This window comes from Thermobia domestica, chromosome 10 (assembly GCF_964235325.1).
Source record: "Thermobia domestica chromosome 10, izTheDome1.hap1.1, whole genome shotgun sequence".
Lineage (NCBI taxonomy): Eukaryota > Metazoa > Arthropoda > Insecta > Zygentoma > Lepismatidae > Thermobia > Thermobia domestica.
In genome coordinates this window covers 229,737,451-229,755,663 of record NC_137463.1, presented here as the reverse complement: position 1 = coordinate 229,755,663, position 18,213 = coordinate 229,737,451, and the positions used below count along the sequence as shown (strand labels likewise).

Genomic DNA, 18,213 nt, shown 5'->3' with positions numbered 1-18,213 from the left:
TAAAAGAATTATAATTTTTCAACAATTGCTCATGATAACCTCTTGAATTTTAACTGGATATTTTCATTTCGCCCAGCACAAATCATTTAGAAAACAATAAAGAGGAAATTAGTGAAGGAATTCCAATTCATGAACAATTATTTCGAGTGGTGCGCCAAAAGTAAACCTGCGCGCTTTTTATTTGGTATACAAATTGTGCAATATACTTAAATCGCCTATTTTTATTCTTTTAAAAGATGTAATTACATTTGTTCACACCTGTAGTATTCGAGCGGACACTACTTACTTCACTGCATACCTTCTCTAAGGTCTTTATTCCTGCATTTTTTTAAATAATATAAATCGTGCTTCACGTTACACAAAAAATCATATTTTTCGTATGACTATTGTCCAGGCAGCATTGTTGTGAAATTACAGCGAGAAATAAAGTTGAATGTCGTCAGGCGCTATTGTTTTCTGATTGATAGTTGTATACAAGTCCAGAAGAAAATAGAAACTGCTTCTATTTCTTCCAAGTCAGGATCCAAATAAGGACAGCAGAAAATTTCAACCTGGACTAAGGGCAAATTACTTCTCACACGATTGTTAAGTAAATTCGTGAGTTTTAGATCGTGAATCGCAGCCTTACTTCAGTCCCGTCTGAGATAGGCTTAACACATCAAAATATTTAGAGCTAACTTGTCTAGAATGTAGCTGGCATAGTAAAAATCTTCCGCTAAACTGTACTAAATTAAAGAAATAATTAACTTACTCTTGTTTAGAAATGTACTTATTTCTACTTCGTTTATTAAAATAAATAAATAAATATATCGAAAGACAAAGCTTAATGTTAGAGTGTTATTTATTTAAAAAATTTTTAAATGCAAATTTGAGCTCATTTACATTGAACACATTAACAATGAAAAGTGTAAAGAAAATTTGGAACGAAGTTGTCAGGACCTATATATTAATGGTGTACGTGTAACCCACCGATATTTGCTTGCTGGGATGAAGGATAAATCCTACAAAATCCTAGTCAAAATTGAAAGCCGCAAAAATCGAAATCAGAAGCTCGCACCAGTGGCTCGCAACAAGGATCGTTCCCATTCAACTAATATTTGCATACAACAATGGATCCCAAACTAGGGAGAGAGGAGACACCTCCCTGGGAAGGCATGAAAGATCAGTAAAGGGGGATCAAAAGATTGTCACGTAGGCTACAGCAGACGCTGAAAATTAACCACTGAATGCACATTTATCTGAAATTGTCCCTGAAATCATTTGCACTGAAGTACCACACCAAGAAGGGGGCAGAGGGAGCGGAAAAGAGGTATTTTCAAAGTTTGCAAAGAAGAGCATCGTGTCGCCACTACTGATGGTCTTATTAAACCACTACTCATATATACAAGCACGTAAAATATGGATAATTCCAGTTATCGAAAGGCTACCAAATTACGTGATGTTACTTTAAATATAATTTCTTTCTAACTTTGTTGTATTACCTGTCTTCCCATACTTTATCCTTACGTTCGACAACCAAATAGGAGGCTTACAAAAGTGGACATTTCTAAGATGGATAATATACGACCGCTCTTTAATACTATTTATTGACTCATTCAGTAACAATAAGAATTTAATTTATAGTGTTGAACCATAACAATTTGATGTAATAAGCCTAACGAACATCAGATTTTTATTAGAATAAAGATCAACAAACTTATGCAAGTATGGTGATTACCTCGTTTCGGAAGGCTGTATTTCTCGCATCACTGGGCAATTATTTGTTTCTTCCTCTGTGTTTTGACCCTCGTTCTATCAAAGAAAGAAGTAAAGTGTAAGTACATTTTTCTTTCGAAATGATGAAGGTCTGGTTACACTCATTTCAACAAGACACAATTGACATTCGTTTGGATATAGATTATTCTGGATGAAACATCCTGGAATTTAGAAAGTATCAACAGACTACAAGACGCCTCATTTTTTTATATTTCAGTCTTTCTTCCATCTATGCTTCTTCTTCTTCTTATTATTATTATTATTAGACATATTAGCGAAAAGGCGATAATACATAGACATACCGAAACTCGATTGAAAGTACTCGTAAAGACTTCGCATCTCCAGAAATAAACATGCAGTCTACTTCAAAAATTCTCTACCCAATTAGTCCAATACAGTTTTTTTACAACTTCTACTTGATATATTTGTCAAGAACATTTTAAGGTACCCCGAAGTCTAAAACGAGTTAATTTCTTCAGTGTTATTATAACAAATGGAGGAATTAATTTTTTTTTTCTTACGTCAGTTACTCTATAGATGCAAATTTAATGATATTCAAATACAGAACTGAATAAAGAATCGAATCTCTGGCTGACCGTCCCGATGCGTTAATCACTACGTTACTCTGTTCGCTTCCTATCACTTCAAACGGAGACCCAGTTGTGTATTTTGTCATTCTTTGTATAGTATCAGGGAATATTATTCATTTTTATCTGCAGCACTGGTATCCAGATCAGGCTTGCTTTTCACTAGATAGTTAAGTGGGCATAAAAACCGGTTTATACAAAAAACGAAACAAGTTTTTGAAAACTTCATAAAAAACAGCTTTTTTTGAAAATTTATTCGGTTTTCTATCGAACTGGTTGCGGTTTTCAATCAAAAACCAGTTTCAGTGAAAAACCAATCCAGTTTCGGTGAAAACCAAAATATCGGTTATTCTACAAACTTGTTTCCAGTTTTTATAAAAACCGGTTTTGCCCATCACTAATAGATAGCTCTAACTCATTGGCCAAACGCTAATGGAATTTAGCATCGACTGGGTCTGTGATACAATTATCAAGGATCATTTGAAACATGTTCTATAAACGTGTGCTATATAATTCCAGGCTATTTGGGCATTCTGTATATTAAATTCTAGGAACGAGAAAGAGCTCAAATTTGTAACTAAAAATATCTATTAAAATACGAACTGTGACATATATATATATATATATATATATATATATATATATATATATATATATATATAATTGAATTTGTGGATAGTAAGGTCACTTAATGTATAAAAATGTATAAAGCTTACGGTTAATACAGAAGCAACACATACAAACACACACAATGCTGAACTCACAAGATTGGTATTTACCACGTTATTAACTCGTATGATAATCACCTTCAAAGTAGACCCTTTCCCATACTCACTGCTGCATTCGCTGCTGCCATTATTAGTAATAATACTGGAAATCAATTTTCTGTCAGTTCACGTACGAGGTCTCCTGCTTTTTGCTTGCATTGAAGTAAAAACTGAAGTAAACTAAAGTAAAAACAAGTGCACCCTTGACGCCACACTTTAGATTCGGAAAAAGAGGAAAATGTCACATAGTGCCAGATCCGGTGGGCAAGGAGGATGTTTCCATGACACTAATGTTTACGCGCCAAAAATTGCCTAACAGATAATAGTCTTATAAGCCAGTGCGACGAGTGGTTCAAAATCCACTCGTTTTTTTCCCAGCTGGGGAATCTTCCTCCTCACTTTTTCGCAAAGTATGGGCAAAACCTTAATGTAGTAATGCTCATTGACTGTCCCCCCAGTAGAAATCCACTGAAACATTACTCCATTGTTACTTCTGTGAGGAACTGAAGATCGCGGTCTGCCTAAATGATCATTGTCTTAAACATCCTCCCTCCTCTCGGAGAAACGTTTATACCACTGAAAGACTTGTACACTGGACATCCAAATATCACGATTACCCTCGGTCACAATGTATCACTTGGCGACAAAGTTTCAGAAGAAACTTTACGTTAATCCTTTGTTCCAACTTCAAGCTAGCTATTTTCAGAACAGCAAAGTTACACGTGCTCACGAAATGACGTCTTACTCTAAAGGTCAGACAAGGTCAAACGTTTCTCCGAATATGCTCTCTTTTTTTAAGGATAAAATAAGCGTCTCGTGATTTTCTCCACAATGAAATTGACCGTTTTTTTTAACCATTCGAGAAAAATGGAAAGAGGTGAAATAAATAGTTCCATCCCGACTCTTGCAAGTATTTGTATCTATCGACCAGAAAGGAAGTATGTAATAATCGAACGCAGCTCGCAAGGCGCTTGACTGCCAATACTGCAATGACAGCTAAAATTTGCGCAGCAACATCAGCGGCAGCATATAACGAAAATTAAAGTTAGTTGTGAGAAACAGCAAATAAAATGTCACTTAAAAAGATGTCCTTTTTTTTTTTTTAATTCGTGAAATTTGGAAACCCTGTGGATGAATCTAAACTTTACGCAGACGGAGAAGAATAATGGTATGTCAATAATTATTTTTAACTACAACTGGTTCCGTTTATGAAATCTACATTCAATATGTGTTTTGTCACATTTGTATTTTTTAACTAACAGTAAAACATATTATGATTTACCTTTTTAGCTTGCAGAGTCGCTGTTCCCTTAGACTTTCTTCCCTGATACACTTTTGTAACCGGTGTACTATTCTGAGGCATCTCAGTGCTACAACCAAAACGAGTAAAAACTTTTGTTAGTCAACTTACAAATATACCACAAAACTAAGAAACGTTAAATTGTCAATATTTAATGTTTGTCAAGGGGCCGCGGTGGCTCAGTGGTAGAGCATTCACCTCTGGTGCATGAGGTCCTTGGTTCGATCCCAGTTCGCGTCAAGTGAGCTTTGTGATGGATAAACACCATGTGCGTGGGTTTTCTCGCTGTTTTCCCGTTTCCTCCTACTTTCTTCATTCCATCATTTCTTTCATTTTTCATCATCACCGTGTCCTTTAGCCTAGCTGGCATAACTGTGGGACGTAAAACTTAAGAATTTCATTTCATTTTTTTAATGTCTGTCAATATTAAAAGAGTACTATACGTTCATTGCTCATACGTTCAAAATTTTTCCTAAACAAGTTCAACTACGAAGGTTGATTGATTTAAAATGAGCCGAAATCAATTTGCAATTGTATCGTGCATGCGCAATCCATCGCCGTGAGATTATCCACGAGGCATGCAACAGTACCTCGTTAGTCACGTAGTAGAGCATTGTTGTCGAGCGTAGTCTGATGCCGCCGAACTGAACAGACTCTAGAAGGGGTTCATTGAGGGAAATGCCGCGAAGAAAAAATAAAATTTAATCTCTGTCATTGGCAATTTAGCATCTCGGCTACCTTAGGTATGGAATGGTAAGGCATACGTACGAGGCATGCACAATATGAGTTTTGTAATGCAGTAAAAATGTTGCACTTACTAATTTGTTTATCTGCCTCATTCGGATTTTGTTAATCATTATAACACTGAGAATACTGAAGAAAATATTCATGGATTGAGTCTGGTTTGTGTACATTCCGAAGAAAAATGTTTAAAAATTTCATTTTTCAATCTTATTTGGTCATTGACACATTATTTGCACAGCGATAAAAAGCTATGCTGTTGATTCCGTTCTTTTTATAAAACTCTGAAAACAGATTTTTTTCCGATTTTGAAGCATTAACTTAATTTTCCCGTGCTATGTTTTACCCTTATCTTCGATAAAGTTCATACAAAACGCTAAAAATATAAGTAGCCTTCCTAAAGCATTCCTAAGATAAGTTGTACAAGACTATTCTTTAATAACCTGACATTAATGATTTATCTACCACCAATAAGGTATGAACTGAATTAAATATGACAACCATGATATGATTAAGTCTAATAAACTTTGGAGTTAAATTAGAATATATGACAATACGAAAGGTTTACATAAACTAATAAACCAACCTAATAATTTACCTTATTTCGGAAGTCTGTGATTCTCGCATAACTGGACAATTATTTGTTGTTTCCCCTGGGATTGGCTCCACATCATGCTAAGAAAGAAAGGAGATTTGAGAGTTCATGAATACTATAATTATAGTTCGCACACAAACAATATCAACTTTTCTTCCTAAAGATCAAAATCTATGAGTGTTATTATTCAAGGACAAAACTTGTTAAACTTTTGGTCTTTCCTGAAGACAATGGCAAGACACTAACCCTTTATAATGGTAGCAACAATGACGATCAGCTTTGTTACTGATGTAGGAAGCAAATACATATCAATTCATCATTTGTTTCGTTTTTCCCCATTGTACCTCACCTGTTGTATTATTATTATTATTATTATTATTATTATTATTATTATTATTATTATTATTATTATTATTATTATTATTATTATTATTATTATTATTAAATTAGTTCCTTATGGTACACCAAAGTTACGGAATACAAGGCCTACTATAAAAGCAAGATCAGGAAGTGATTTTTTTCTTTTCTTCAATAGAAATGTTCTCTCTAACCCAATGTCCTGAATTTGTGTCTACAATAAACATCATTCGTATGAATTCCATTCGCAGACTTTTCTTGCTGCAGCAACGAACTCTCCAAACTTCTTGGACCACTGAATTATTAGATAACTAATCCATATATTTGTTATACTTATTAAAGAACAGGAAGTAAGCGAGGGATCTCAAGCTGTTTTTAACTAGCTTAGCTGGAATTCTGAATTTGTTTTGAAAAGATTATCAAGCAAACATATGCTAGTAGTATACTTGCTTTTCATTAGGAAGGTTCCGCGTTAGAATTCAGCAACCGGCCAGTTTTTCTCCTGTTTTTCCTCAGTTCCATTAATTGAATGTCGGGTTGGTACTTCCAAATTTAGGTCCCGGCTGACTTCCTTCCCCATTCTTTATATATATATATATATTTCTAGTGTATACTAGTCTGCATCTAGAAGTTACCTTAACCAATTAATTAATTAATTAATTCAGTGACTCAATCCAGTTATAATCCATATATATATCTTTATGGTAGTATCTTTACGGAAATATAAAAAGTAAATTACCTGATGGTCATCAACTTCAAAAAGATGACAACCACGGCATTTCGTGGAATCAGTGTCGCCTATATTTTCATTATCTGAAGTTGCGTTATTTTGAGATTTCTTCGCTTCCTTAGTCGCCTTGGATTTCTTTTCAGTCGAAACTTTGGATTTCTTTTCAATCTCATCACACGAAGCATTGGATTCCTTTTCAGGCTCTTCACACGAAGCCTTGGATTTCTTCCCAGTCTTTTCAGACGACTCCTTGGATTTCTTTTCAGTACTTTCAGACGAAGCGTTGGATTGCTTTCCAGTCTTTGCAAGCAAAGACTTCTTTCTCTTTCTCGATTTTTGAGGTGGAATATCAGAATCAGATTCAAGATTGGTCTCAGGATTACTTTCAATATTACCACCATCATCATTATCATCATTTAGTAAGGTGTTACCATCACCATCATTAGAAGTATTATTTTCTTTTTCTAAACCTTTTCGCACCTGAAGAACTTGCTTTCTTCTTTTAGGGTCTGTCCTTACCAGTCTTTCTGAGGCGAGGTCAATAATCATGGAACTTCTGCAATTAACGGAAAGTAACTTGGATAGTTTTATTCCGATAGCTCAGACTAAAAAACATAATATCTCACTTACTTTAAATTCTGATTCCGGAAAATTCTTTACACTTTGAAGGAAAGCCAAACTCTTGGAAATTCAAGGAATCTTCAGGAATCAAAATTTAAAGTAAGTGAAATGTTGATCTCCAGAATTTGCTACAAGAGAACATTAGTAACCTAAAATCTTGCATTATAATTATTTGCCAGACACATTAAATATGTATAATTCGACTAAAATATAGTGAGAAAAGAACCATCTAAATAACGCAAATGTTCGATTGAGGAAGGCGTGTGAGATTAACTCGAAATATAGCAGAAGAAATACACCGTTTTTGGTAAGAAACATACGTTAAAGTTGAAATAATATAATGTACATATTCCTTATGTCATTATGTAATTATACTGAGATTTAATAAATTTTCCAACGTTCTTCCACACCCATTAATAACATACGAGAACGAAATAATTTAGATTGTAAAATACTCTGTTTACACGTTTAAACAGAAATATTCTCAGTTAAAACATCCAAATAATAGTGGGTTGTAGATTAACTCTACAACATAGGTATTAAAACACTTTAACTACTTAGATGACATCGCAATAATATGCAATGAACACCAAAAATTGAGGGCGTACTTTGAACTCCACTGGAAGCAATTCCCAAAGAAAAATAGGAAACCAGATTCCATACCCTATCAAGCAAACATTTTCTGATATATATATATATAATGTGTGTGTGTGCGTGTGTATTCGAATACATTACTTACTTTCAGCATAATTACTTGGATATTCTAATGTTCATAATTGTATATAACAGCATATTCGAATTCCTATTGCTTTTGTACAGCCAGTTAATAACTGTTAAGAATATTTTTTTACTTAATGTGATAAAATGTCGATGGTCTGTAGTATATTTCAAAATTTCGTGCATATGTAACAAATGAAATTCATTATTATTATTAATATATTTTGATAATTTTAAACAAAGAACAACATGGAGCTATTGTCGTAGATTTTATAGAATGGAGGGTGAAGATTCTAAACTAGATGAAAACTTTTGGCTTAGTTGGAAATATCTGGATTATTAAACAATACCCAGATAACTCTCCATTGCTGATTTTATATTTCTCAATAAAACTGTGACTAATGACATTTTAAAAATTTTACTTACATTGAAACGTAATGCACATCAAACATTTCTTGTTGACATTTTAACACTTTCGATTCTAAGACCGAGTCAGACTCGGGTTGGCTGTTTATTCCAAAACGCCGAAGCTCAATTCAACTCGTTTTTTACGTAATAGCTCCCATTTAACTTATTATGAGTTCCGGTCGGTTGTCGGCCGTGTTAAATACTAACTGAGACTCAGTTCTTGAAGAAATACCATTAACCTGACATCCAGCGAAGAGTAAACGAACTTTTGCAGCTTGGTTGTTGTGATTAACTTTCTTCGTTTAACTGCAACACGCTCGATAATATAGTGGAATATTTTGTTTAGAAAACTAATTTAATTTTACAAAGTTGTCTTGTTTGAAGCAAGTAAAATGAACATAAAAGAAATATCAAATATTTTAGAAGAGTACAGTTTAGATCCCGTTCGGAAGGTGAAGTTGACGATTCAGATTTAGATCTTGATTTCGAAATTTGAAAAGCAGGTGAGTACATGAGCAGTTCTGTGCTGTGGAAAATCACCGCCCGCGGCGGGAGTATACGACGGCACCCTCCTCCCCGTACATATGAGTGAAGTTGACAGACCAGCCGCAAAGCGCCACCTTAGTTGGCGGGAAGGGAGAAAATTTTCAAAAATAAACACTGCTTTTCCTTGATTTTGAGCACTTTTTATTACTTTTTCCTTCCATCTTATATATATATATCTTTCCTGTTTCCTCCCGCTCCTTATTACACACCATTGTCACTGTTCGCACTTCATGCGCAGCGGGAGTATTATTTTTCTATTGTATTTTTTTTTTTTTTTTTTTTTTTTTTGTCTATTCAAAAAGTACATATTTCAAACAGCAGTGTAGCGAACTACCTTTTCTTACATCACCAAATTATATATTCCTAATAAAATCTAAAGTCCAAAAACTTGTTTGCAATGTTTTTAGTTCGTCTATTATTATTTAGCAATGTGCTATAAACTTTTTAAAGAGGCCTAAAAACCCCAGGATACTGGAATAAAAGTCAGATTAGCCCAAGATCGAAAATGTTAACAACATATTTGCATGTTAAAGAAAAACATGTAAATAAGTTTATATATATATAATGAATTACCATAATAATAAAATCTAATAACACTAAAAGAGTAACATTAACCCACTTTGATATTTTTATTTTTATTGCACTGAATGTATTTTTTAAACACAGTCTCTCACTACTTTATATATATAAACTAGCTAAGTTTGATATATATATATATATATATACGAGGTCGGGGTGAAAAGTTCTCGGCCTGACAATAAAAGACTGCGAATTTCAGTTAAAAAATGATTTTATTTTTCGACATAATCTCTCTTAACTTCAATACATTTGGTCCAGCGTTTCTCCAACATCAGTATTCCTTCCCGGAAGTGAAAGTTTGGAAGGTTGTGTAAATAGTCATCCACGACCCTCTCAACTTCTTCATTCGATGTGAAGCGCTTCCCAGAAAGAAATTTCTTCAAATTTCGGAACAGACAGAAGTCCGATGGTGCCAAATCAGGGGAATATGGAGGATGGTCGAACAAATCGTACCCCAAATCCCGTAGTTTTCGCATCGCCAACGCACTCTTGTGCATAGGTGCGTTGTCCTGGTGAAAGATGATTTTCTTTTTCTTCAAGCCAGGCCTCTTCTCGCGAATTTTGGCATCCAGCTGGTCAAGAAGGTTGGAGTAATATTCGCCTATAATTGTTCTCCCTTTTGCAAGGTAATCAATTAACAGAATCCCTTTCGCATCCCCAAACACGAAACACATTGGCCATGACCTTTCCGGTTGATACGATCGTCTTCTCTTTCTTCGACGCTGCACCACCGGCTTCCACCCACTGCTTGGACTGCTGTTTCATTTCTGGCGTGTAGTGGTGAACCCATGTCTCATCCATGGTCACAAATCGCCGCACAAAATCAGTCGGATCCCTTTTGAATCGTTCCAAAGATTGCTGCGAAAATCGTTTTCGCATTCGCTTTTGGTCGGCAGTCAGCAAATGCGGGACCAATCTTGCGCAGAGCTTTCGCATCCCTAGTTCTTTGTGCAAGGTGTTTCGCACCCGTTCCTACGATATCCCCACACTCTCAGCTACCTCACTCACCTTCACTCGCCTGTCATCCAACACGATATCATGCACTTTTTCAATTGTTTCCGGTGTAGTTGCGGTTTTCGGCCTTCCTTCACGTGGGTCATCTTCCAGGGATGTGCGACCACGTTTAAATTCAGCTGCCCACTTTTTAACGGTTAACGGAAGGAGTAGAGTCCCCGTAAACTTTTGTCAACTTCGGATGAATTTCCGTAGGGGTAAATCCATCCAAAACCAAAAATTTGATTACCGCACGATATTCAAGCTTATCCATTTCCACAACTGATATGCAAGACGTCTAATTGCAACTGAAAAGCGCCTCCAGGCCAGAACAATAACATTTTGCTGATTGGAGTGCCGCCCTATATATGTCAAACTTAGCTATATTAATTTTTGGTTCTTTGGACTAAACAAATTTTAAAAAGTCTTTGCAATTCAGTACAATTGTCACAAGTACAATTCTTTGGCCCACAATACTGTGTCATGTTTCTTTTAAATGTTTCGAAAATTTGAAATAAGCTGTTCTGTATTTCCATCTCTTAAGATGTTCTTTGACACATAGTTCTAGAATTTTCTTTAGTTATATCTTTATAACCATCCAGTCAGCTGCATTTTATCTCATAGACTTCTGATTTTTTTTATTATTATTATTATTATTATTATTTGGATCAGTTTGATAGCTCTTAAATTGAATAATATTTTTCCTGAAGTTTTGTGGGAGGTTTTAATGCTGTGTATAAATCATACTGTGAAAAAATCTTATTCAATGTGGTCCATCTGGGGAATAAAATGAAATCTGTCGGTTTTACGTCCAACAGTTATGCCGTCTAGGCTAAAGGACACGGTGATGATGAGAAATGAATGAAACTGTGGAATGAAGAAAGTGAGGGGAAACGGGAGAACCTCGAGAAAACGTACGCACAGTGTTTATCCACCACAAGATTCACTTGGCGCGAGCTGGGATGCACCAGAGGTGAACGCTCTACCGCTGAACCACCGCGCCCCCTCCATCTTGGGAAATATACGTAATTAAAACCCATTTCTTATAAAGAGTCTCAGTTCCAGGTCTGTAGAATCCTGGAGTTCTTTTAACTTTATTGTATCAATTTGATAAAGTGGATACAGGATATCCATTCAGATACTGATCCTTAATAAATAAACAATCTCATTCCTTACATCTGGTTCTAACGTAGAACACCTTACAACACCTAAAATAAATAAACAAAATAAAATTTTAAACAAGTCAGATTTTAATTTTGGTAACTGATAAAATGAACAGAAATTTCTAGTTCTACATCCGACGATTTGTTCTTTAGGCTAAAAGAGACTGGTGATAAAGGAAAGTAAATGGATTATGAAATAACTGGTGGAATGAACATGTGGAAAAACCTTGAAGAAAGACAGCAACATTTCGCTGTCCACAACAAACTCGCGTGGCTGGGATCGAACCATGCATCACTCGCACCAGAGGTAAGTACCTTACCACTGAGGTCCCCCTAGTAATTAATGACTGTGCGGATCTGCAGGGTTCCGAAACAACATCAAAGACTTTGGGAAATGAATTTTCACACGAAAACATGAAACAAATTATACACAAAGATAGGTGCACAAATGCATTATTTCGGAGCCACAACCCTCCGAAAATTAGTCATGACGACAAAATAAAGGGTCAAAACTCGAGAACAAAATGCTACATGAAAGTTGGGTAAATAAATATGCTGATGATTTCGAGCCTAGATTCCATTAATGTACCAGGGGATGTGGAACAGGGGCGGACACAAGATCAGTCTCGAAGCATAGAAGGAAATTCATGAGGTCTTCTAAAAACGAAAAATGATAGATTCAAGAACTGGAAACTAGCACACATTACATATCCACTGATACATTAACGGAATTTAGGCACAAAGTAACTACTATGCTCTTTTGCTCGACCTTCATCCAACATAAAATCGGGAAGTGCACGGAATGCTCAGAAATCAGAAGAAAGAAAGATAACTGTTACAATTTTTCATCGAATTAGCATATTGTTAGAAGAAACACGTTCACTATAGGTTTTAATTTCAGAGCACATGATTACACTAAAATCTTATATCTAATAGATGATTACGCCTTCCAACGTGAAAACTGAACAGCAGGAACCTTATCGCGCCTTACATTGTATCTTTATATGATCTTTCAAGCAGCGATATCTAAAACTATCCAACTATGATTATGTTTAAGGCAACACAAATGTATTTAGCTTGTGTTTTTTTCTTCCTCTTTCTCTTTAAGACTATCACATGAATATTAAATTTTCTTTCATATTTTAAAAAAATATCCAAAATTTTTACGAGGGGCATCGTAAAATTTTAATTATCGTCATCAATTACTGAGTTACCCGGATACAATCTGATTAGTACACTTAGCTTTACATATATTGTAAACTACAGATACATCAACTTGCTTCGTTTCACAAGAAGGTAAATGTCTGTAACTTGTATGCTCAAAATTAAATGCAACATTGTTACCAAGCTCCTCGATTTGAAGGATAACATTTCTCACCCCCAGAAATACACGATGAAATATAGCTGGCTATGGTAATGACAGTACACGATATAACACTGTTGTAAGATGGAAAAGGAACTTTCAAACCAGATGCATCTCTCTCACAGATCGAGTATTCAATCAGAAATACCCTCAATCACGAATTGTGAAGAAACTGGTGTCTCTTCCCTCGAGGACAGACGAAACACCAACAAACAATCATGACTGAACTTATCTTAAGTATGTAAGAAAGCAGAGTTATGCATGAACAACTGCGCATGTCTAAAGATAGGTTTTAAGCTTGCTGACTCCATTTCAGACGCAAACTTGGTGAGAATATTCACAGAGGATTTTGACTGTTGAACAAGGGGAAGAGAAGATCTTTGTACATCTCGTTATATGGATGAAAATTGAATGTATGTACCTAGCTCTGTGACCTGCTAACCATTGAAATAAACAAAGACTGTAAACAACCGTCTATTCCAAAAATTTGAAGTGCAGGAATCTGCAAAGATTGTTCTTTTGATTATCTTCCAAAGAATTAGATTATCACCACCACTTTGTATTGTACCCTTCTCCAGAAATTGCTATATGCAGTTGCTATACGCGGTTAAAGAAAAATGTCGCGATATGATCAGCAAACACGTCTATCTCAAGTCGATAAGTATTGGGTCATATAAAAAGTCTCCGCGTTTTCTTCGTACATTTTTGATCAAAAATTTCTTTATTGAAAATCAATTTTAATCAAGTATATATTAAACAATATTATCTCTGATCTTATGTTGAGTGCTTGGTGGGATTGGAAGGGAATTGTCCATTATGAGCTGCTACAACCTAACGAAACCATCAATTCGGTCTTGTACTGTGCACAACTCGACCGTTTGAACGAAGCAATCCAAAAAAAGCGACCAGAATTGGCCAACAGAAAGGGAGTTGTGTTCCATCATGACAATGCGCGGCCATACACAACTTGGTTGAGAAGGTTTGATTCATCTACCGTATAGCCCGGACCTTGCATCGTCTGACTACCATTTGTTTTGGTTTCTGCAAAACTCTCTTGATGGTTAAAAAAAAAGAAAAAGAAAAAAGGCCGACCAAAGTGCCGCTGAAAATTACTTGGCCAAGTTTTTTGACGATAAACTACAGAAGTTTTAGAGCGATGGAATTATGAAGCTACCCGAAAAATGGCAAAAGTTCATAGATAATAATGGCCAATATGTACTTGATTAAAATTGATTTTCAATAAAAAATAATTTGTTGTTCAAAAATGTACCAAAAAATCGCGGAGATTTTTTATATGACCCAATGCAACTATGAAAGTTTGTCCCATTCTCCCTATTTGCCTGATGTCGCACACAACTTCTCGTTACTGAGGTGAAAAAACTACTTATATCGAAGTGAAAAATCTATAATAGTAAAGAAGTGTTATGCTTGGTCTACTATTATATGTATGACGCCTTTGGATGACAACACAGATGACATCATTCAGCAAGTAAGACTATAGTTCTTGAGGTTATCGCAGGACTTCAATAATAATGGGCTTCGAAAGTCTAGTTTTGTATCACCACTACTACGGCAGAAAACTTGTCTATTTTCTTTGGTTCATGGTGATAATTAATACTAGTGTTTCTTTCAAACACGTTTTTTGGGGGGCACTGCCCCCCGGAGCTCTGAGTACCTCCGGACGAGACCAAAATAATACGTCTACAATATAATAATAAATAATATAGTACCAGCAGTACCCCCCTTCGCAAAACTACATGTGCCCCCCCGGAACACTTTTTCTGAAAGAATGCCTGATTAAAACTTCACAGTAATTTATCAAATGACTTCCAATGACATGAAAATCGTCTAAGCTGCGAGAAAACCAAGCTTACTGCATACTTCAGGACAACAGAAAACTTTGTCTTTTATTATACGACATATCATTATAATACAAATTATTATTAGTCACTACAATCATAACTAAAGCATTAAAAAATATCGCCAACTTACTCCTGGTTATGCAGATCAGTTGTAGTATGAGCAACTTGAGCATCTTCATTTGTAATGTTAGCAACTTGTTTACTTCCAGTAGTTTTATCAGTTCCTTTTTTATCCGAGTTTTGGGTTTCCTTTGCAGTTACTGGTTGCTCCAATACAGGCAACGAATCTGCAGGTCCCATAACCTGAAGTAGGACTCCTGGCGTAACAAGAGGATCCATAGCCACTGGTTGCAGATTGATTACAGAAAGGAAGCCTGGATTCTGCATAGTATTAGGCAATATATCCTTTAAAAAGTAGACAAAACAGAATGTTTCAGTTCTATTGTAATATTTGTTTACTGCAATAGATCATATACAATGATATAAAACTTAAAAACCTGCGGCTAGTCTAGCGGATAGCGCGCGAGCGTTTGGTGCACGGGATTCCGGGTACGATTACCGGTGGAAGAGTTTAAAACGTATTACGGTGGTTCAGATTAGACCTTAAACTTAGGTCCATGTTTCACATAGTCTCGGTGCTAAACAAAGGGCGATAAACTTCAATAAACAAGCACACTATAAAGAAATAACAATAATGCCATGCCGCTACAGTTCACGAAAGACTATGGTCACTCCCAGATGGTACAACAATTAAGTGATGAGTGATGGGTGGTTTGCGTATCGGGTCTCGGTACCATCAATTTTGTTTTTCTAGACCGCAGTTTGCTACCTCTGAATTCAAGTATCTCCCCACTGGTGAACCAATACTGGAAATTCTGAGCCTCCAGAACAAATTAAGCCGGAAATTGCATGCACCAAAACCCGCTGAATAAACCATTGAACTACGTAAAGCAAGATACACTTTGTTAAGCTACAAATATATAATAAATCAATAACAATAATGAAAAGCAGGTCAATACGGTTAAAATACAAACCGTTTGAAGAGCAATATTGTCAATGAATTTATATATACTCACTTATTTTTCTAAATTACTAAAGGTAGTTCACAAAACCACGTTAAACGTCGAATTTTCGCCGACAACCGTCAGAAAAAAATAATAATTTTACTTCCCTCGATTATAACCTTTAGGTTCAAGTTGAGAGATGGTTAATGAAAATGAAATAATTGGTGGAATGAAAATGTGAGAGGCAATGGGACAAGCCCCGAGAAAACCCACGGACAAGATGTTGTCCACCACGTCACATTTGTCGGGATAGAACAAAGAAACCATTGCACAAGAAATGAGCGCTTTAGACAGCTGTCAGCATTGTCAAAACATAAGTAAGGAAAGGTTTCAGTGCGTTAGGATGTATGAGATAAGTGTTTACACTAGAAAATAAAAACATCTTGCTGGTCTACTGAACACGTCTTGAATATTTTTGTTTCTTCAGTAATTACTGACGATGGTAAAGGTGTCAATGATGTTACTCCTACTTCTGTCTAAAGTCTCTACATCCGAATTTGATTACGATTCCTTCGTTCGAATGTTGGAAATGTCTTTTATGCCTGACTTTCTATTAATAATGACGATTTGTTTTGTTTAATTTCACTTTAACAATGTAACGCTTTGTATCTTTCAGATGCTTTGAAAGGCAAGATGTTGGAGCATCGTATTTGGCATTCAGAAGATATTTCACTAGACAAATCATATCGGGAAGAATTGTCCATCTTATCTTAATTCAAAATATCTGTATTTAGTTCGAAATTTTAAACCACTCCTGGAACTTTCAAGTATGTAGTTAGTAACAGTGGAATTATCAATCTTCGTAAATGCGAATAGTATCAAGTTATTATCCTTAGATGTGGAGGAAATGTACATTTCAATTCTTTTGTCTTTACCCATGAATTGTATTCGAGTTTTATTAGCAAGATAAAAAGATCTTCACAATTGAAAATAGATGACGTACTTAACCTCTTGGATTGGTGTTTGAAAAACAAATGTTTTCCAATTGTCGGACAAAGTTTACATATAAGCTGACGGTTTAACTATGGGAAACCCAATATTTTCTTTCTTGGCAAATGTAGTACTGAATCATTAGAAACAGAAATTTTAAAATCTTCAGAATTACAATACATAAAACACTACTATTTTGTGCATGATGAGTTAGAAATTCTTATAATAGCCTGAACTCCATACATTTCAACATCAAAGTAATAAAGTAACTGAAATTAAGAATAGTATTCAATTACATGAAATTAAGTTTTCTGGCCTTGAGCACATATACAAAAGTGAACAAATTCTAAACCAAGGTTTACCGGAAAAATACAGCAGGCAGACAATACATACATGAAAATTCGGTACACACACACACAATCACAAAATAAATAATAACATTTGGAAGAACTTCTTTCGTAAAGACTTAATACTTTGTTCCAGTGATGACGATAGAACAAGTGAAATCAATCTTTTATTAAACAGTGGGGGGAAAAGTGGTGCTTGACACTGCAAACACGGCTAGATCAAATTGCAACATCGCTCAACAGGGACAGTACTGAGACAAATGGTGACAGTATAACGTAGATAAGTATGCTTTTTTTTTTTTTTTTATTCATATGGATTTAAACAAATTGCAAGAAGTTTTCAGGAAGCATAATTTTAACACAGAATTAGTGTCTCAAAGAATATTTAATAAAATTTAACACGTTATAAAGTACCTTCACTATCCGCTTGATTCCAGATATCCATAAAGTATCATGTAAAGGGTGAGCAATCTAGTGGTTTCCTTTTAGAGCAGACGTTATGTTGAGAGAGAACCGCATTCGTACCCAAACAAATGAAAGAAACACAGTATCATATTTCCGCGGTAAGAAATAAATTGACTTACTTTGAAGAACGTTGGGAAAATACTAAAATCTTATTTTCAACGTAAGTGTTGTGTTGTCGAAACAATATGAAGTTTGAAAAGAAAGTTCGGACGAAATATTGCACCAAGTACGCCTACTGTACGCAAGTTTGTGTAGAAAGTTCGTGAGATCGGCATGTTAAGTGATAACACTATGTATCCTCGTGTGTATCCAGTGCTCTGAGT

The 18,213-nt window shown here is 35.3% G+C and overlaps 1 protein-coding gene across 7 annotated transcripts in view; it reads right to left on the bottom strand.

Annotated features, from left to right (window-relative positions):
* The window catches only part of LOC145663044 (uncharacterized), a 104,037-nt gene that overhangs the window by 32,424 nt on the left and 53,400 nt on the right, over nt 1-18,213 (bottom strand). For all 7 annotated transcript variants that reach the window (XM_081729200.1, XM_081729197.1, XM_081729195.1 and 4 more), the window contains 5 exons: nt 15,215-15,489; nt 6,842-7,388; nt 5,749-5,825; nt 4,392-4,479; nt 1,718-1,791 (listed from right to left, as the gene is read on the bottom strand). In XM_081729200.1, coding sequence (XP_081585326.1) covers nt 1,718-1,791; nt 4,392-4,479; nt 5,749-5,825; nt 6,842-7,388; nt 15,215-15,489 — 1,061 coding nt within the window. The remainder of the gene's footprint in view (nt 1-1,717; nt 1,792-4,391; nt 4,480-5,748; nt 5,826-6,841; nt 7,389-15,214; nt 15,490-18,213) is intronic.